The sequence below is a fragment of the Triturus cristatus genome, chromosome 3_1 (assembly GCF_964204655.1).
Source record: "Triturus cristatus chromosome 3_1, aTriCri1.1, whole genome shotgun sequence".
Classification (NCBI taxonomy): Eukaryota; Metazoa; Chordata; class Amphibia; order Caudata; family Salamandridae; genus Triturus; species Triturus cristatus.
In genome coordinates this window covers 466,854,033-466,875,135 of record NC_140583.1, presented here as the reverse complement: position 1 = coordinate 466,875,135, position 21,103 = coordinate 466,854,033, and the positions used below count along the sequence as shown (strand labels likewise).

At 45.5% G+C, this 21,103-nt stretch overlaps 1 protein-coding gene across 1 annotated transcript in view; it reads right to left on the bottom strand.

Annotated features, from left to right (window-relative positions):
• Nucleotides 1–308: 308 nt before the first annotated feature.
• LOC146860421 (endophilin-A3-like) overlaps nucleotides 309–21,103 on the bottom strand; it is a 650,579-nt gene continuing 629,784 nt past the window's right edge. Inside the window, exon 7 of the mRNA XM_085646346.1 lies at nucleotides 309–514. Coding sequence (XP_085502472.1) covers nucleotides 309–514 — 206 coding nt within the window. The remainder of the gene's footprint in view (nucleotides 515–21,103) is intronic.

Sequence of the window (21,103 nt, the reverse complement as noted above, 5' to 3'; positions counted from 1 at the left end):
CCTGTAGCAGGACTTAAAAGTAGGTAAAGCATATAGCTCACTGTCTATTTGCACAACGAAGACTGGGGCACAATAGCGGCGAAATGTTGAGAATACATAGTTATGTTCTTTAGAGTATCTCCTGTTCTGCCGATATTGACTCATAATTTATATTTCCTTTTATGCAACCAAATGAAAATGTTTTATTAACAATAAATGTATGTACAAAGTCAAATCATATGAATAATGAGGCATTCACAGAATGCCACAAATACACGTGTGAATACATTTAAAAAATGATAGTGTGTCCACAGTTTCTAGTCGGCTGTTTACTTCGGCAAATGCACCAGCACTTCCACATGATTAACAGGAAAGAATCCAGATTCGTTGTTTAGCATCCCTTCGAACCAATTGTCGTCAAGCTGGTTTGTTAAGGTAAGGATGTCCCCTTCTTTAAATCTAAGTTCACCTTCACTTTCTGGTTCAAAATCGTAAAGTGCACGGCAGCAAGGTTGATCCAAATGTCTCAAACAACCTGGGTATATTATAAAAAGGAAGGTGATATAGTCAATGATAATTATTTTTCAATTGTTTTACATTTCTAATATCATCAACACTGTGGTACATGTGGTATGTCTCTATTGGAAGAAACCAATACTGAGGGTCTCTTCTTGTAACTATTAGAATTTTTTCACTTTATTAAGATTGATTTACATATATACGTTACATCATTCTATGTGTTTTTTTTTTTTAAATGGTTTCTCTGCGATCTTCTCCTGGATTGCACTGAAATTGCTAATTTGTCTTCATCCAAAGCACTCACAATAATAACTCTTCACATTTTTTTTGCCCCTGTCCTTCACGCTATCCAAAAAGTTGTCGGTTTTACGAAGAATCACCTCTTCATCATCCCTCATACCAGACTCACCTCTTATAGGAGTTCTCTTTAAGATTTTAACTCTTAGCTTTAAGGCTAATTGAGACATGTCACTTACTGTTGCTATCTGTGCCTTCACCACTGCTTCCGGTCCTCAACCCTGCACCTACTAGCCTCTCTCAAACTCCAGTACTCTGTACTGATGTGTCATAGCTGCTCTTTAATGGAACGAAATACCATGAATCTCAGGTTTGACTTCCGTCAGAGATAACATGATGGCCTTAAAGGCTCACCTTGTAGAGTTAAAGATCCCTGGGTAGTGCACTTGTCCCAAACTGCTCCTCATTTTGTCATTTTGATCCACTGTTATGTTTTTATGTATGTGACTTGTTTAACACACCTCCAATTGCCCACCATTATTTCCGGTTTCACTCCCAGGAAGTGCTAGACTCATCATGCCTGGCTTCCGGCCACGTGATAAGGAATAGCGTGGTGACATCTAGGAATAGTTGCATGTAGACCTTTTTGCCTGCACTCCAATGGGCGAGATTGGCAAACTGGTCTCCTTTTGTAAATCTGTGTAAGATGCTATGACTTGGCACCCCGACTTTCCTCTATTGTATATCTAAATGTGTTAGAGTGCTTTGTTACATGAGAGATGGGAAGACACTTTAGGGGTGCATTCCCTATAGTTAACTAGCCTCTAAGATTTTAGCGTCTTAACCCTGTCTTCTCCCTATGATGCTGTCTCGCCCCACGAAAATATATTGGAAAGCTACCTGCATGTCTTGTTTTCAAATTCTATCCACCGAATAAAGCAAGGTGGATCCTTTGTGTGTGCGACAGATCAAGACAAAGCTAGTTCCAGCATGTCACTGGTGGCTGAGTGGGCAAAACTTAGTGTATTGCCAAGTACATAGCCAGAGACTATGCACCCTTTACAAATGATTGAGTACCTGCCCAATCTGACACATTTGACTTAGTCAGTCTTCTCCTTTGAACACCTGTTCAGAGGACAGATGAAGCTGAACATGTGGCTGTCTCCCCTGGAGGAGTAGAAACTTGACTTACGACTGAAGAACCCAAGCAGTGGAAACTAAACTAGTTGGAGGTAATGTAATAATAATAAGACTAGTGATTTTTATGCCATAACTATCCCTGAAGTTACTAAGCATATTTCCTTAATAAAATCTAGTTTTTTCTAAGGGTGGGCGTAGTGGGCGTAGTGGGGCTACGTGAAGCAGCACGTAGTGTGCCCAAATCTACGCACACTACGCGCTTCGCGTAGCCCCACTACGTGCCACCCACCTCCCGCCCGCCCTTCTTTTAAATAATATAAGCAATGAAAAATAAATTAAAGTAAGTCGACTTACCCGTAAGCGCGGCGTCTCCGGGGCTCCCTCTTTCTGTTTCTAATTTCTTCTGGCAAATGCGCATGCGCGGACGCCCGCGCATGCGCATTTCTCGCGAGAAATGCGCATGCGCGGGTGTCCGCGCATGCGCATTTGCCAGAAGAAATTAGAAACAGAAAGAGGGAGCCCCGGAGACGCCGCGCTTACGGGTAAGTCGACTTACTTTAATTTATTTTTCAATGCTTATATTATTAAAAGGAGGGCAGGCGGGAGGTGGGTGGCGGGTGGCAAGCAGCTACGCTTCGCCCTCGGCGTGTGCGTAGCGCTGCCCTGCTTCGCCTACTTCGGAAAGTGCGAAGCAGGCAGCGCTACGTACACTACGTGGGCGAAGCGTAGTGCTACGCCCGGGGTTAGTTTTTTCTTAAAGTATTATCCATGCTATTTGAGTTAGATGTGCTAGCTGAGCTAGAAGTTATACTCCATATCACATCATAGTATGTGATATCATTTAGAAAAACATCTTCTGGAAAAATCACTTTCTATTGCAAATTCATTTTTTTCCCCTTAACATCTAAGGCAAGTTTAACTTTGCAATTTGGTGAAAAACTAAATTTCGTCTAAATGTATTTATAAATGAAACTTTAAAAAAAGAATATGCACATAGTTTTAATACACAGTGGCAGTCAATCAATCATAATTTGTAAAGCGCACTACTCACCCGTGAGGGTCTCAAGGCGCTGGGGGGTGGGGAGTGCTGCTACTGTTCGAAAAGCCAGGTCTTGAGGAGTTTTCTGAAGGTCAGCAGGTCTTGGGTCTGCTGCAGGTGGGTGGGGAGGGTGTTCCGGGTCTTGGCGGCGAGGTTGTCTGTGTGGGTGAGGAGTTTGAAGGTTATCCTCTTGTTGGCGGGGAGCCAGTGCAAGTTTCTCAGCTGGGGTGTGATGTGGCTGTGGCGAGGCATGTTGAGGATCAGGCGTGCAGAGGTGTTCTGGATGCGTTGCAGCCGTCTCAGGAGTTTGGTCGAGGCTCTTGCGTAGAGGGCGTTTCTGTAGTCCAGTCTGCTGCTGACGAGGGCCTGGGTGACCGTTCTTCTCGTTTCGGTGGGAATCCACTTGTATATCCTGCGAAGCATGCGGAGGGTGTTCAAGCAGGAGGATGAGACGGCGTTGACCTGTTTAGACATGGAGAGGGTTGAGTTGAGGATGACCCCTAGGTTGCGCGTGTGGTTGGTGGGTGTTGGTGCTGCTCCCAGTGCGGTCGGCCACCAGGAGTCGTCCCAAGCCGAGGGGGTGGAACCGAGTTTGAGGACCTCCGTCTTGTCTGAGTTCAGCTTCAGTCGGCTGTTCCTCATCCATTCGGCGACAGCCTTCATTCCTTCGTGGAGGTTGGTTTTGGCGGTGTGGGGGTCATTGGTGAGGGAGAGGATTAGCTGTGTGGCGTCGGCATTGGAGATGATGTTGAGGTCGGGCGACGTGGGCGAGGGGTGCCATGTAGATGTTGAATAGCGTTGGGATGAGGTACGCTGCAGATGATCTCGGTGGCTTCAGAGCTGAAGGGGGGGGGGAAGGCAGACGCTCTGTGTTCTGCTGGCGAAGGAGGTGGTCCAGTCCAGGGCCTTCTCTTGGATCCCGGCGTCGTGGAGGTGGGTTCGTAGTGTGCAGTGGCAGACCGTGTCAAAGACGGCTGATAGGCCCAGAAGGATGAGGGCTGCTGTATCTCCGTTGTCTAGCGGGGTCCTGTTGTCATCGGTGGCGGCGAAGAGGGCAGTTTCGGTGCTGTGGCTGCTGCAGAATCCGGATTGGGAGGGGTCCAGGATGCTGTTCTGCTCGAGGTAGTGGGTAAGTTGTTTGTTGATGGTCTTCTCGATGACCTTCGCCGGGAACGGGAGCAGGGAGATGGGCCGGAAATTCTTGAGATCCTTGGGGTCCGCCTTGAGTTTCTTGAGTAAGGCTTTGATCTCGGCGTGCTTCCTGCTCTCCGGGAAGGTTGCTGTCTCGAAGGAGATGTTGATGAATTTCCGTAGATGGAGTGCGATGGCTGTGCTGGCTTTGTTGAAGATGTGGTGTGGGCAAGGGTCTGACGGAGATCCGGAGTGCATGGTGTTCATTGTCTTGATGAAGTCGCCGTTGGTGATGTTGGTCCAGGCGAGGAGGTGGTTGGTGCTGATGGGGGTCGTGGGGGTGGAGGTCTCGGTGGTTGGCGGGGCAGTCGTGTCGTTGAAGCTGTCATGGATGTCTGCGATCTTGCGGTGGAAGAAGGTGGCCAGCGAGTCGCACTAGTCTTGTGAAGGTGGGACATCATTGGTGTTGGAGCTGGGGTTGGAGAGTTCATTTACGATGTTGAAGAGCTCTTTGCTGTTGTGTGCGTTGTTGTCTAGGCGGTCTTTGAAGGAGGCTCTTTTGGCAGATCTGATGAGGTGATGGTGCTGCGGGTGGCGTTCTTGTGGGCTGCGTAGTTGTCCGGTGTTTGTTCACGGAGTCGTTGCTTCTCCAGTTTTCAGCAAGTTCACTTGGAGGCCTGGAGGTCTTCAGTGAACCAGCTGGCTTTCTTGCTGGTGTGACTGTTGGAGGGTATCTTGAACGGTGCGAGGGTGTTGGCGCAGTCGTCGATCCACTGTTTGGGGTTGCGGGCGGCGGTGTTGGGGTCGGTGGGTGGGCTGTTGGCGAGGGAAGAGGTTAGCTGGTCTTGGGTGACTTTGCTGCGGTGGGGCATCTGTAGAGTGTGGTGGTGCATGGTGGGTTTCCGGAAGGTGAAGTGGATGCAGCGATGGTTGGTCCAGTGGAGTTCGGAGGTGTGGCTGAAGGAGACGTGGGAGCTTGCGGAGAAGATTGGATCAAGCGTGTGTCTGGCGGAGTGGGTGGGAGTCGTGACAAGCTGTCTGAGTCCGAGGTTGTCAATCAGGGTGGTGGAGTTGTGCTCGAGGTGGACGTTCAGGTCCCCGAGGAGGATGTAGTCTGTGGAGGCCAGGGCATGCGTGCTGATGAAGTCGGCGGTGGAGTCGCTGAACTGTGGTCGGGTTCCGCGGGGTCTGTAGCCGAGGGTTCCTCTGAGGGTGATGTTGGTATCGATGTGGATCTGGAAGTGCTGGTGTTCGGCGGTGCTGAGGGTGTAATCGGTGTTGGTTGAGACTCTGAGAGTGTTCCTGTGGACGATGGCGATTCCTCCTCAGTTGCCGTGGTCCCTGTGGGTGATCTTGTAGCCGTCTGGGACGGCTATGGCAATGTCGGGTGCCAAGGTGGGGGTCCCCACTATGTAGCTATAATTAAGTCAGGGCTTCCATTGATGCATAGTATTTTGTTTCAGAAATAACTTTAGTGCCATTTGGGAAATCTTAAAACCTTTCCCCAAAAATATTAATTCCCCTTTGCTCTTTTCCGGTAAGTTTTGTGCTGGAATGTTAGCAGTCAGCGGTGGCTGCACCTAGGGGGAGCCATGGCTTCAACCTTTTGCCACTTACTGCTCAAAATAGTACAGCTTTTATATTCAAACTATCTCACAGATCAATAGTTGCATGTAAAAGTGGTAATGTAAGGTTAGCAGCGGAAGAGGGCTCCAATACCTGCTTTATGCATGTCAGGTGGGTGAAGTTAGAGCCTGCCCTCACATATATACAAAACATGTCTGACGTGCTATACTAGCGTCAGAGTGCAGCCTATCCGATTAATGGCGCTTCAGGGCTTGTCAATCAGGTACCCTTTTGCCCTATCAGAAGCTGGTAAAAAGGACTACCTCGGTACCTTGAACCCTATTCCAGCTTCTGATTGGGTGGAAGCTTGTGGATCTGCTGCAGCAAAACACGAGAGTTGGAAAACATGGGTCTCTGCCTTGGATACATTTTTCTGAATTAAATTCCTAGGGCCTCATTACGATGTTGGTAGGACAGCCGACGACAGTGGCAGTCTCACCGACAGACAGCTCTTTGGTCCGACCACTGCATCATGATGCAGGCAGTTGGACTGTGCAAGATTACTGTCTCTAACAGGATCTATGTTCTCGTCAAGGCGGCAGTCAGAATCGTATCCCTTAAATGGAAGCGGCGGTAAGGCAGACACTGCTGCCGGGATTATGATGTCCCTTTCAGACCGCCTTTTCATGGCGATCTGACCGCCATGAAAAGGCTGTTGGAAATGTAGTTTAGGGGCCCCTGTCCCTCGTGTGCAGTGGCCCTGGGGGCACATGTAGTGCCCCCACTCACATCCATGCACAGTGTGCCATGCACCACATGAGGCATGGCACACGGTGCGTGGATGTGCACTAAGTGCTCCTTAACATAGTGGCTTGTGCTGTGGCCCTTTCCTTGGGCCAGAGCACAAGCCGCAGCGTAAAGGACTACTTTCTGACCACCACCACCATGGTGGTCATATCGTAATTTGACAGTCTGACCGCTGACCTCTTGTCGGGCAGTCTCCTGACTGCTGCAACGGCGAACGGCGTTCCGACCACCCGACATCATAATCCGGCCCTAAGTGGCCCTTTGTGTGTATGTGTGCTGGGGATTGCATGTGAATGTATGTATATATGTATTCAAGAATAAATTAATGTATTTGTGTACATGCCTGAAACTGTGTGTATATATGCAGGTCTGCTTGTAAGTGATCTAAATGTCTGACCTGGGGCTTGACAAGGCCTGAGGCAGAGTGCTGGATAGTGCTTTTGAACCTCACCACTTCCATAATGCACCATCCGCCATTAGAAGTGGGGCCAATTTAAAGGGGGGGTCCCAAAAGTTGATTTCTAATGTTAATTCCTATAGGAAATTTTAGCAAGTGATACCGAAAAAACAACCGAACATTTTCACAAATTTTGTGTAATTCAGTTCAAACGTAACAGAGTGGGATTTTTGTTTTTTTGGTGCAAGTTCATTCAACTCTGTCTTAAAAAATCATGCGTTTAAAGAGATGCTCATGAAGGGATTCAAAAATGGGTATATCTGGACGGTTGGTCCCACAGGACCGTGAGTTCAAAAAACAGGGCTTTCCCGATTAGCCTGGGAAATGTTTCTCCCTTGGTCCATTTAGCTACAACAGGACCATGCCTTGATGCAAAGTGATTTGATTTGCTGCCTCAGTGCTCTAAAGAATACTGTAACAGCCATTACAGGACTCGAGGACTCCACGTCCTGAAATTTGTTTGTGAACAGGCCATAAAGGGGCAGTGTGGGCACAGCCTGCCCTCCAAAGCCATGTGGAGTGGCAGTTTGGAATGGGGGAAAAAACAAATTTGTCAGGCTGAGGTTAATGCGGTATTTAACAGCTTGGAATTTGGTGCAAAACTGTGGACTCTTATTGGATAAATATAAAGGCAAATTTCCATTCTAGCACATTTCATAGAAATGAAAGTTGAGCCGGAAGCCTTTACAAATATAGCAGATACTCTAGTGGATGCTCCACTTATTTAAACGTCAAAAAGATCCTAAACCCATGTGCTTTCCCACAGGAAAGCTAATCAAGTTCTCTCTACACTAGGAAAAATTATCCATATGGAGGGAGCAGAGTGGGGGCACTGGCAGCACTATAGATTGAGAGGGTAGAGACATGCATGCTGAGAACAGGGGTCAAGAAAGACAGGAGCAGCAACTGCAACATTTTTCTAAATTAGAGCAGCATTGGGCAGCCTTATGGATACAGGAGTTTTTTCCATATCCTGGGTGCATAGTTGGAAAAGCTTCCTGCATTGTTTTTTCTTTTTTACTCTTCGAAGTATGAAGTCTAATAGGGTCTTGGCTGCAGATCCACTGAGATCCATTAGACCACAGTGCTGGTCATGATAGCTTGGTTAGTAATTGATGCAGCAGGTATTGAAAATGGTGCGGGAAGGCAATGGGAGTCCATGTTGTTCCATTGGGTTAGGGGTTATATGGTCATTTTTCTTCAAGCCCTGGATGAGATGTGCTGCGGGATGCCAGATTCTGCTGAGGGATGCCAATGTGGAGTCTGGTAGCCATGGACTAGGACATTACCAATATTCAGATTTGAGAGTACAAGGGCATGTTCTGAAGTTGCTTTCTGGAAGGAATGGTTTCATTTTCTTTAGAAGAGGGAGATGGTACCAGGCAGACTTCATGTTTTTTTTGGGTAATATGTCCCATTAGAGTGAGGTTAACATACAGGGTAAATGCAAGTGACTTGGCGTTTGTTAAAAACTGGGGTTCAAAGAAAATGTACATGTCCCCAAGCCTGGGTTGTACTGGCAAATAACAGAAATTCTGTGTTGGTTGGTCTGCGTTTTAGATGGATGCGGATTTATCTAAAAACCTTAATTGGCAGTAACCTATTTGTTAGTAGCTCATTAGCCAAAAATGTTGGTTGTCACTTAACCTCACTCATCTAAAAGCCATGGTGCAGGACACATTCCATTTTTTTACCTTTTCAAATGTGTCAATATTGAGTTGCTGCTTGTAAGAAATTGGGTTACAGATTTAGAGAGGAGAAACCCTACACAAGCAGCAACCACAATCCTTGTGAGGCAGAAGCACAAGCAATCCCCAAATTAACCTGAGCTCAACCCCTGGGTAGCTTTGCACAGAGCAGTAATGATTAATTGAGACACGTGTAAAGTATTTATACATCACATCATATCGTAATCAAGTGAAAATACATCACAGGAAGAATTTCACACCAATGAGGTAAAATAACAAAATTTAATTAAAATAAAATCAAGACCAAAACAGCACAAATCTAATCAGTACAACCAGAGATATTAAATTGTAACAATTTAAGTGAAAAGGCTGCCAAAAATCCCAAAACGCCACTCGCGGCCATCTGGTAGTACGAGACTGGGAGAAAGTCACAAGTTCAGGATAAATGTTATAGAAAATGTGTCAAATTACAGGGACCAGGTTAGTTTCCCTGAAAGAGTTACTTTCTCTGTCCAGCGCCAAGAGTTCTGTTTGCAGTGGAAGGGACCATGGGGATCAGGGAGTCAAAGCAGCACATGGAGCTTGCCGGGCATCACGGATGGTCATTCTTGAAGTGCGAAGATTCTGTTGGCATTCCGGATGGTTGGCCTGGAGCTTTGTGTTGGCAGTCACTGTGGTGGTCAATGCTGTAGTGCGAAGAGTTGGTTGGCAGTTGCAGGGAGCCTCTGGAACTTATCTCCCTCTAGCTCAGAGCAGAGGTCAGCTGGCTGACCCTTTAAGTCACTTCAGCATGGGATGAAGGGTGCAGGTTCGGTCCAATCTTCCTTCTCAGCAAGCAGAGCAAGAGAGTGGTAGGGCAGCTGAGTGGCAGTCAACCTGGCAGGAAGACAATCCTTTTTCTGTAGTATCATAGACCCAGGAGTGTACTGAAGGGTTGTTTTCTGAGGTTCAATATTCATACCTGGTGCCTTAATTAAAGGTGATAGAAACTTCTAGAGAATTCCCTCTGAAGTGCTCCAGTTTCTTGCCTCCAGACTAAATACAGGGGGTATGCAGCCCTTTGTGTGGAGGCAGGTCACTACCTTCTCAAGTATATGTAGAACTGTGCCCAACTCCACTCTCACGTGCACCCAGTGATGGCCAATCTAGTCACACCTACCCTCTCTACTATGTGTGCCTATCTCGGAGGAATACACAAATACTATCGGCTACACCCATTCATGTATTAGAGACAGACTGCCGAAACTAAATGACTAAGGCAGGAAAATGCTAACTTTCTAAAAGTGACATTTTCAAAATTGTGATTTTAATCCGGACTATAACATAAAATAGAATTTTTCCTTACAACTCCAAAGACACCAAACATAAATTGGTTACCTGCTCCCATTTGAAAGTTATCACTTCTTAAATGTAATAAGGTAACTCCAATGTTATCCACTGGCAGAGGCAGGCCTTGCAAGTGTGAAAAACAATGCAAGTTTTTCACTACCAGGACATGTAAAACTTTAAAGTACACGTCCTCTAAATTGCCAATGCACTCTACCCTGTGGGCTGTTTGGGGCCTAACATAGGGGTGACTTGTATGCATTAAAAAAAAGGTTTGGGCCTGGCTAAAGGTATATGTTGCCAGGTCAAAATGAAGTTTAAAACCGCACACCCAAACTGCAATGGCAGGCCTGAGACATATTTGCAGGGCTACTTAAGTGGGTGGCACAATACGTGCTTCAAGCCCACGAGTAGTATTTAATTTACAAGCCTTGGGCACATATAGTACCAGTTTACTAGGGACTCACAAGTAAATTAAATATGGTAATTGGGTATAAGCCAATTTTACCATGTTTAGAGGAGAAGAGAGCACAGGCGCTTTAGTGCACACAGAGTCCTACGGCCAACAAAAAGAAATTTAGCATACAAATGCGGGTAAAGGCAAAATGTTTGTGGTGACCCTGCAGAAAGGGTGGGTCCAACACTCCTCTTTTATTTGTTGTTTTGCTTTTTGCGAAGAATACCTATAGAGCAGAAAACCCAGCTCCATATTTTCTAACACAATTATGTTCCATCTTACACAACATCACATACAATTCACCTGTCTGCAGTCCCTTAAGGTACAGCACGGTTTGGCATAGAAATTAGGCCTATTTGATTTTGAGACCGAAATACACTGTGGATTGTGAATGTGGGTAGAAAGACTTGTTTCTGGAATTATTGAGGAACTCTTAGAAACTCATGTAGAAACTGTTTACAGAGGTGGAAACTGAGGAATGGCAACCAATAAAGCAGTATTATGTGGCACAAAACCTGGCCTGAATGGCCTAATAATGAGGCTGTGGAAACAAGGTGTGGGATGGTGTGATTTCCAAGTGAAGACTTTTAGTGGAATTTGTAAATTTATAAAAGATAACTTAAAAGGATCAGTTGCTAGTTGTACATTGGCAACATGTTGATCGATATATAAAGTATTGAAAGGCAGTGTTTAGGCAGGAGATGTTTCGGAACATTTTCTAAAGGAACCCTTAATATTAGTCTTTATTTTCAGTCAATAAGAAATGATAGTGAAGGTTATGGAAATAAGAGACTTTGGCATTCCTCTCAGTATGAAGTTTGGAACACGCTATGCCTGCCATTGGTAGTGTGCAGCAATTTTGTTATATGTGAACTTATATCAGATGTGATATTGTAAAAATCCAAAGAGAGGAAGGGAGTGATATTTCACAACTACTGACTCTTGGTTTTATATTAGCTGTATTATTTTTAGATCCTGAAATGTTATCTTTAACTCTGCTTTAAAACAATTCACCACCAACTGTCTCTCGTGCTGATCATTTTTTATCCATTGTTTTCTGATTAGGTTTCCCCTAAAGACTTCACACTATATCCTAGCATCTAGTGCACATATGCTTTGTGTAATGTTTCGTATGTGCAAAAGTTAGTCTCTTGAGATGGTGGCTGCTTTTATTTTATTAACAACTGTGTCAGTTCTGAATAGCATGATACTCCTGTTGCATAGGGTGAGCTCACTAGCTCTCCCTTTGTGCTGATTCTGAAATGTTTGGAAAATTGAAGGAATTCTATTGTATTGAGTCAGAATCTGTTGAAAGCAATAGCCCCCAATCCATACCCACGTTTCTACTGAAGTGGGATTAATCCTGTATTCAGTTGGCCTCTTGAATGAGTTCTCCCTACTTTTGTTTTCTCTTGCCAGTATTCAAAAGTGAGGTGCTGATTGGCCATGTTGGTACACATATTTTTGTAGCACAGGTGTTCAAGTTACACAAATGGCTAATCAGAGACAGAATGACATTACTGTCTAACTTTACATTCTTGCAGATAAATGTCACTGGTGTGGGACATAGGCTACAAGAGCTCAGGTAGTCTTGATAAACTGATTAATTCAATTGCTGCTATCCATGAAGAACTCTTGAGTTGCATCAAACAGCAGCAGGTGCTATCAGTAACTGCAGAATGATATGATGCGTGAATAGTGATTTTTGGGATGCTGAAGGTGTTACAGTAGGCACCAGTGCAGGTGTACAAATATGAAGTTGCTTTGTCCACGGCTGATCCAGATGAAGAACAGTTGGTCTAGGGGCTAATGCTGAATAAACTACTGTTAGGAAAAGCAAACCCTATCAGAGGCACAGAAGGAGGTTGTTACTTTGATGGTGTAGTTCCTCTTGTTCCGTTCTTTAGGAGATGCAAAAGATGTGGGCATGATGCTGATTTAGGAATTCAGCGAAGTACATGGCTGAGGTCCACCAGATGCCTTTTCCACTTTGCACTCGTGTGTCCTGCGGTGAGAGTGGGGTCATTGACAAACTTTTATAATGAATTATCTGCAACAACAAAAAAAGGAACTGCTTGCGTGGCTTGATGCGGGATGGAGTTGGTCGTCTGAGGATCAAAATCTGGCACAGGCCCATGAGTGAAAGGGATCCTGACCCCATGCCCCTCCTGGTGGGTACTGCTGTCAGCTGGATCTTGGAAGTGGGGGGGAGAGGGAGTGTGCAGGTAATCATCCAGATAGTAGTGGAGGCTGACTAGGCTGTAGATGGTCCGTCCGCAATCTTGCCTGAGTAGTTTGGCATGCCCATGCTCACAGTTGGAGGGGTCGCAGGGTCCATGACGGAGGCCAGGGGCTGCACTGCTCCCCCTCACCCATTGCCGCTTGATACATGACTTGGTGCTTGGGACTGTCCTCGAGTGAGCAGTGAATTGCAGAGAGGGCAGCGATGTGGCGCAGCTGGAGCCCAGGTCTGTAGCCCAGATCTGATAAACGGCTGCAAACGGCACCTGCTTGGGAACCCTGGATAGGGACATGGACACTTTAGAAGACAAACTGAATGATTTTGAGGGTTCCTCCTGCTACTACAATATCAGAGTGGTAAGGGGTCCTGGTGAGTTTGGTGGGCCACCGTGCTCAACTTTAACTGTAGGAGTGGCTCTCATCTGAGGTGTTGCAAGGAAATCCTCAAAATGGTTAACAGTCGAGAGGGCTTTAAGGGTGCCAAACTGGCTGCCACCTCTTGTGCACTGGTGGCCCAATTGTTGAACTTTGTAGATGGGAATGCCATATTATAGGTGGCGAGGACACATGGCCTGTGGACGGCGTGCAGCTAAACATCTTTTCCGACTATCCAACAGTAGTTCAGCATCCACTGGAATCCTTTTGGGTGGTTTAGCAACACCTCAACAAGCTGGATATCTGGTATGCTCTGCTGATCCAAGCTAAGCTTCGGATTGTGGATTGGGGTGAGACTCTGCGTATGCCATCTAGGACTGGTTAGAGAGTCAGAGTGATCAGCTTCTAGAGGAGGGGGAAAGGTTTATGGTGCCGAGATGGCAGGAGCTGAAGTGCAGCTGGAAGACACAGCATAAGAGGTCACTGATCACCTCAACAAAGGAGCAAGCACAGGCGGATAGAGCAAGAGTGCTGGTGGATCTCCAACGTCAAGCCTCCTTCAAGACTACCAATCGGTGGGAGGCCCTGGAGAGTGATATGGGGGGTTCATCTGAGAACTTGGTCTGTGAAGCTGATGATTCTGTTGGACCCCACCCAAGGGTCACCCTGATGACCTCGGGGTAGATGGATGGTATCACTGAATTGGCTGTGGGTTGGTGATAGGGGGAGCACCAATGAAACAGGTGGCACTGGGGAGGCACGGAGCATGTCCATGGCCCAGCCTGGGGGTGAAGGGGTGAGTAATTACTTGCAAGACTGTGTATCTCACTAGCCTTGGATGGGCTGCTTTGCTAACTGAACTGAAGTGTGAGACTGAGGATTGTAATTGATGTGGCTCCAAATTTTTGTGTGTGTTGGGCGACGGACATAACCACCACCCCAATGCATGGTAAGTTGTAAGACCGCAACATGGTATGGTAGGGTGAGTGGGGAGTTGAGGTTATGGTTTCTGTTCTTGTGTTTGCAACCAGGGTGGGGAACAAGGAGCTGAGTTTAGGTGCCACCCCCGCCCCCGAGGCCTGCTCTCCTCAATGAAGTAAATTGACAAACTGCACAATGATAACCATTCCCTTCGTTAGCTCACATGGAATGTTAATGGGTTGGGCAGCGCGATCAAGAGGGGGCTAGTGGCCAAGGCACTTATACGCTATATGACAGATGTGGTGTTTCTCCACGAGGTACACTTAAAAGGGTCCAATTGCACACCCCTGAGCGGAGTGCGATATGTTGTAGCAGGACACTTGGGCTACACTGCAGGACCCAGAGAGGTGGTGCTCCTGGTCAGAAAATCTCTCCCTTTTCAGGTGATACTTGTGTGCCCTTAGTGGTCCCGGACATGTGGGACTGGGAGCCCTTGTCAATTATTTATATGTATGCACCTCCGGGGCTACAGAAGAAATCTTTGCGGCTCCTGGGCCAACTAATTTAGGACCTCCTGCAGTGGTTAAGTTATTGGGGGGGACTTTAATATGACAATGAATCCTCAGCTAGATCGGTCCTACCCCAGTGGTCCTGCAGCCCTTACATGGGGAAACTGGGCAAATTTGGAAAGGCAATGGGGCTGGGTGATATTTGGGTGTCACTGCATGGTGGGGAGAGAAGGTGTTCATATTACCCTGGGGCACATGCTGGGTGGTGGTTGTTGTGACTAGCGGGAGGCAGGAAGATGCAAGGCTGGAGCAGCAGCAAGGAGAGCATGTTGGTGTTAAAGGGTGGGAGTGGCAGCAGAACTGGGCAGAGTAAGGAAAATGGGCAAAAGAGGGGATTTAAGAAAGAGGCAAAAAGGAGATTCAAAGAGGCAAAATATGAGATTATAGAAAGAAGCAAAAGCAGACACACAGGGAGGAACAAGGTTCTGAGGAAGAACGGCAGAGCAGACAGGGACCTGAGATAGAAAAGAGATCCCGTCACAGACATAGTTCTATGAGTAGAAGGTGGAGAGCAGCAGCCAGCAGAAAGGAAAATGTGCTGGGTTACAGCTGTGTGGGAGCCCAACAGCGGGGGTGAGAGCTGGGCCTGCGGACCTGATCAATAGGGCCACGCTGAGGCCTCCACTAAATAGGTCCTTGGTGGTACGAGGGACAAGCCGGGGACTGGAAGACGCAAAGCGGGAGCAGCAGCAAGAATGGGCATGAGGGGAAAAAGGGTAGGACCGGCAGCAGGAGCAGAACAAGGAAAAGGGACAAAAGAGAAGATCAACAAGCATTTGCAATGCAATCGGTCTCGCCTTTGGGACCTTATATGTATTTAGCTATGCAGCACATTAGCCTGGGTGCTGAAACATCTATTGTTCTTAAAAATGGAGGGAAAGTAAGCACCACACTGCGTGACACGCTAGGTATGAGAACACATGGAGAGAAATATTGCCTTTCAGTGGGAAATGGTATAGTCCAAAGCTCTGTTTTTAGTATAAAATCAGGGCCTTCAGTGGTCATATCACCCAAAATACAACATTTGAAAAAAAATATTATTGTCTACAGGTGCTCGTGGAAGACCATCTCTATGGACTGGAATCTAGGGAATGCTAAAGTGATTCTGGTATTTTACTGACCTCTGCTGGTCATTTTCTATCTTGAAAGTTAAATAGAGGCAGTTAACAGAAAAATTAAAAAAAGAAATTCCCTCAGCAGAAAGCAATTCTGGTATTTTACTGATCTCTACTGGTCGTTTTCTATCAAGACAGTTAAATAGAGGCAGTTGAACATAAAAAAAAGTCCCTAAGCGGAAGCCGACAAGTCCTAGGGCTCATCCCAAGAGACCACAAAGTACATACATATATAACTATATACTAAAGTATATACAAGAGGTCTCGAACGCTCGACCTAAAATGAGTACTTTTGGGCTCCACCTGCAACCACAGGCTCAAATTAAGCACGGCGTGAGATAATGAGCCGGTGACTGGGCCGTTGTCAGAGTGGGCTGTTGGGTCACTGACTGGGGTGAACACATATAGTTAATTAGTGGTAAAGTGTTTTAGTGCTTATCATTACTATCTTCAAAGCAGAATTACTCTAATCTTCTGAATACTGTAAACACAGAGCAATGCCTACAAAACACATTCCACAGTTTGTATGGTCTGCCAGACATTTCAATCCAGGTAGCGCTAGATTCCTTGAGCATTGGCCTCTCATGATTGTGGATACAGCCCTAGAATATGAAGTGTTTCTTTCACTTCTTTGTGACAATCTAGAAAGGGTGCGCACCACAAATTTACATTACAGTGGACCCTATGATGTGAAAATAGTGCTCCACATTCTTAGTGGATAATTCACCTGCACAGGTATGCTATGTGTCACCTGTATTTACATTAACAGAGTTATACGTGGTCATACTGCAGGCAGTATGGATTAAGGTAGCTACTTGTAAACAGACGCGCTTTGCTCTTACTCACCTTCATTCATATTCTCAGTTTCAGAATGTCTGAGTGATGAGTGGGCGCATTATTTTGTCTTCAGTGTGTAGCCTCACGCCACAGGAGAGCCATGATGTTCCTCAATGGCATTCAACGAAGAACTCTGTTCTCAAGTGCTGAGAAATCACGAAGATGGTAAACAAGCTAGGACTTCCACTGCTGTGCTGTCACAGTAGACAACGACAGAAGTCAAGGCCACTGACTCCCAAAAGGAAAGTAGCAGGCCACTGAGAATAAAGTGTTTCCTGAGAATCCTTTGTATAAAGAGACCAGGTGGTGACTCTCTGGCAGAATATGTGCTCAATCAGACAGGGGATCCAAATTCACATGGTTAGCTGGGACTCGGGTGAAGCTGACACCAGCTCAACATCCCTGGGGTTCAGATGGATATTGTGTGTCCGAGGTGGAGGCTGATCCAACTACAAACTACCATCAGCCTTTTCCACAGCACGCCATGCCGGTCTCTACGGTGTGACCTTAAAAATGGTTATGGAGCGGGGTTGTTGTAATCATCAAATCCGCAACAAATGATTTGATATAGCATTTATTAAGATCGACACACCAGCATACGGAGTGACGGTAGGACGCAGCCTCGCCAGCTCCGGTTCCTTGCATCTGCGGTCCTAACTCCTGGAGAATCTAGAGCACCGCAGAGTCAAGACTAACTGTACAATACAAACAATAACATTATAATGCACGTACAATATATAGAATGATCCATGCATAAGCGTGTTTAAGAAAAGCATACACGCACACGGCACACACACAACATACATTTAATAAATGAAACTGAACAGTTCATCATATGTAAAAGAATGAAAGCCGTAGCAGATTTTCTGAAAAAATGAATAGCAGCCATGCTCCTTTAACGCTGGCTCTTTTCACATACCTTCATATTTAGAGGAATACAGATATCCTTCACATATAAATCCTATGCTTTTTTTGATCAACTAACTTCATATTTTATTGTATGTGGTGCGTTGCAGCAGTAAACAGAGTATTTTGCTAATCTGTTTATTTTCCATGTGTGCCACGAATCTGAAATAAGGGCAGAGTTTATTTCACAATTATAGTACCTTTAATTGGCAACCCTCCTGCACAGTCCAAAGGGCCAGGACATTGCCACTTTGACTGAAACGCAAAACCTTAGAATCAACAAACTACAAATTCTGTGGGAAAATGATGGGATAAAGTCGAAGCTGGCAGAATCACATTGATGAAAGGTCATTTCTTAAATCTATTCAGACAACACTTTACATGCTTCTAAACATGACAGCAATGTCACAGAGACCCCAGCAGCATGTTTTCGCAGACACAGTAGCAACAGAGTTAACATCAGCAGAACTCGACACCCTTACAAAATAATAAATGGTACACCACTAATGCCCAATCTGAAAAGGGAAAACCCCAAACAGTTGAATTGTTCCTCATAGTGGTAGTTAGGGCTCTTGGACTGAAGTCACTACAAACAGTTTGTAGGTGAAACACGTCCTGACTGTACAAAGACAATGCTGCTCAGAATGAAAAACACTCAAACAAAATGGGACCAGTTCACAAAGATATATTCATGAATACCTGAAGAAGTCCTAGAGGGGTACTATTGTCAGTACTCTTGAAGGCCTTTGTGAATGGGCCCTGGAATGTCCAAATGACTCTTAGTACAAGTGCAAAGGGGGCCCAGTCGTGTGTGTTTCTACCAATATTCCCTGAATAGTTTGGCCCGGTTCACAATACCCGAATTACTACTCCTGTAGTATGTGAAGTAATACTAGCATGGTACTACTTCAGTTTATAATAAATGTCTTTGCGAATTGGACCCAGGTGTTTTCGCTTAGAGTGCACTTTTTTCTTCACTGTTGCTTTAATTAACATTCAGTCTTTATTAGTACAGTAGGTTACATGAAAAATGTGTTTTGGAAAGACATATTAACTATCTTGTTTATCAACCCTTTAACGTTTTTGAAAGGCAACCTTATGAATTGTAAAAAAAAAAAAATATTAAAAGGTACACTAGAGGGGAAACTTGTAGGTACATTTTCGGTTAAAGACGACTTTTGAGAATTTACTTCGGCTACAAGACCGTTCATCTTCGATAACAAAACAAACCACCTACAGCGGTGCAAGCAACTGACTATAATTAAAAATATAATGGACAACTAACATTCTAGGAACTAATGTCCACAACAACATGCATAACCTCGAGCCAATGACTGTAATTAAGCAACGGATTGTAATTAAAAACTAAGATTCTAAGAACTAATATCTAAAGAAAACCCACGCAAGGCCTAAGGCAAATGACTATAACTAAAAGTATCAATGACAACTAGGATTCGAAGAAATAGTGTCTTAGGGACAATGGACTATGCCGAGCAAGGATCAACACATGCCTACTGGAACTGGTGATAACCTGAGGGTGCACACTCCTTGGAATCATAAGAAAGCTTCATACATAGTAAGACGCGGCTGTAGTTCAGGCCTACGAGATTTCCATTCACCACTCTTTGGCAGGGATATAGCGTCAAACCATGGCAAAACTGTCAGCTGTTGGACAAGATCAGGAAGGATAAAGAATGCCTCGCCAAATGGTGATCACATTACAACATGTTGAAAAGAAATCTGGATGAATATCGATGCAGTGAATGGGTTTATTAGAATCCGGCATTCGTTGTTTTTTCCCATGAATTGGTTAAATGTTTTTTTTTTCTTACACCGTATCAATTAATTCTATTTGTATTATACATATTAATTATAAGTAAGATGAACTAGGGAGGGAGGCCTTTTCACAGCTCACTTGTCTCTCAACCATGAGATATTACACCCACTTTAACAAGTTCATACTTTCCATTACAAAACAGAGGTTCTATGCTGGAGCTTTGTGAATGGACTCCAAAATGGGAGCATTTTTGAGAACTGTGTGTCAGGTCCTTCTGGCTTCAGCCCATGAAGTGACAGGGTTTCCTCATAAGGGTGACATGGCAGTGCTACAGATGGCATTAAGGACTTTTGCCCTTTCTTGGGACCACAAGTTTCCTACATCAATTTTATTTATCAGATTTTAAATAGCGTCAACATGACTCTGGGGCGTTACAGCAATTCATTTTAACCAATCCGAGTACAACGGGGAACTTAGCGAATACAAATGGGCAGAGAAAATAAGATAAAACGGGCATTAATATTACCAGAGCATAGGCCAACCAATAACAATAAATTCATCTATAAGCCACAAAATTGAGAACTGCCATCAAGCCACGCACGGCCAGGAAAACATAGAGGAATAGTAAAGTCAAAAGCAGAATGGAAACGCGAGACAGTAAAGGCCTGTAAATGGGCTGAAAACGCTATGGAAACTGTGGAGAGGAAGAAGTGGCTTCAGCATACATTACAAGAAGGGAAGCAGCCTACGGTTGCCAGTATGAACATGCCTACCAATCCCCATAGAGGTTGGAGGTCATGATTATGGAAAGACTTCTTCATGCAAGAGAAACCCACAAAAAAGAGCCACACACAGGAATTAATTCCTTCAGCAACCACATGCAAGCATCCCTTCAGAGGCTTCACTAATACTGCACTTGCATTAGCTCGTAGTATGCACATGTAAGGTTCAGTTTTATCCCTAAAGAGATAATGTTCAGCTATTCAAGGCCCATCTTCGGATGTCCATCAGAGATGAATATGCCATTGTCTGTGAGAAGAGCAGGGGGGTTAATTAAAAACAGTGTCTGTGGGCGTGAGGTAGTGGGTTAAATCAGCTCATGCATGTCACAAAAATAAACAAGCAGCCGTGCGGCCGCGAAAGTGATCGCTATCGCGATCAATCATCAAAGCGAAAGTGAAAGTAATCCCGTCAAGCACGACGCGCGCGCACATGCACTGTAGGTCTAGGCTGGCCTGGTAGCACTTTTTGGAGCCCTCTCAATAAGTCTCGTCAGACCAGCGCATGCGCTGGGTCAGGCGAGACCTAAAAATGGAGGTAAATGAGGAGATTAAAGAAGGAGGCAAAGAGGCAAAAGTGGAGAATTGAGAAAGAGACAAGCACATATAGCGATGTCCACATTGCAGAAATCGTTATTTATGAGGGGCATCATGCTCCCAAATGTCCCAAGGTATTATGAGGCTGCACAAGTGCATATTGGCAATGGGCATACTCCCCTCTGTCGGACCCTGTGTTCCAGATGGACCAGGAGGTGCTGGGCCAGATGGGCTATATGCATTGGTTATATGGGGCAGATGTCAGAGAATGTGCCCCCACCTACTGCCACAGTCATATTGGTCTGGTGTAAACTAGTATGGGAGATAAGATGGGATAGGAGTGGCTTTTGACGCCACGTACCCTGCTGTGGGAGGCCATGTGGCTCCGTCCCGTTTCAGACTTACCAGGGTCCAAGAAGCGGGAGCTGATTGGCCTCTTCACCCTGAAGGATGTTTGGGATGCCAACAGGATGGTTATGTGTGCACTTTTCTTCACACAATGTGGAGCTGCTCAATACTTCGCCCCTTCTGGGAGGGGGTGACGGCATTCCTAGCGGAGGCCGCAGGAGTACCCTTGCTAATGACCGAATCATGGGTGTTGCTGGGGGTCTGGAAGGACTCAGAGGTTCTCGTACACTAAGCTGATGGTTAACTTTGGCTACATCATGGCTAAGAGACATTGCAAGGCATTGGGGTATTC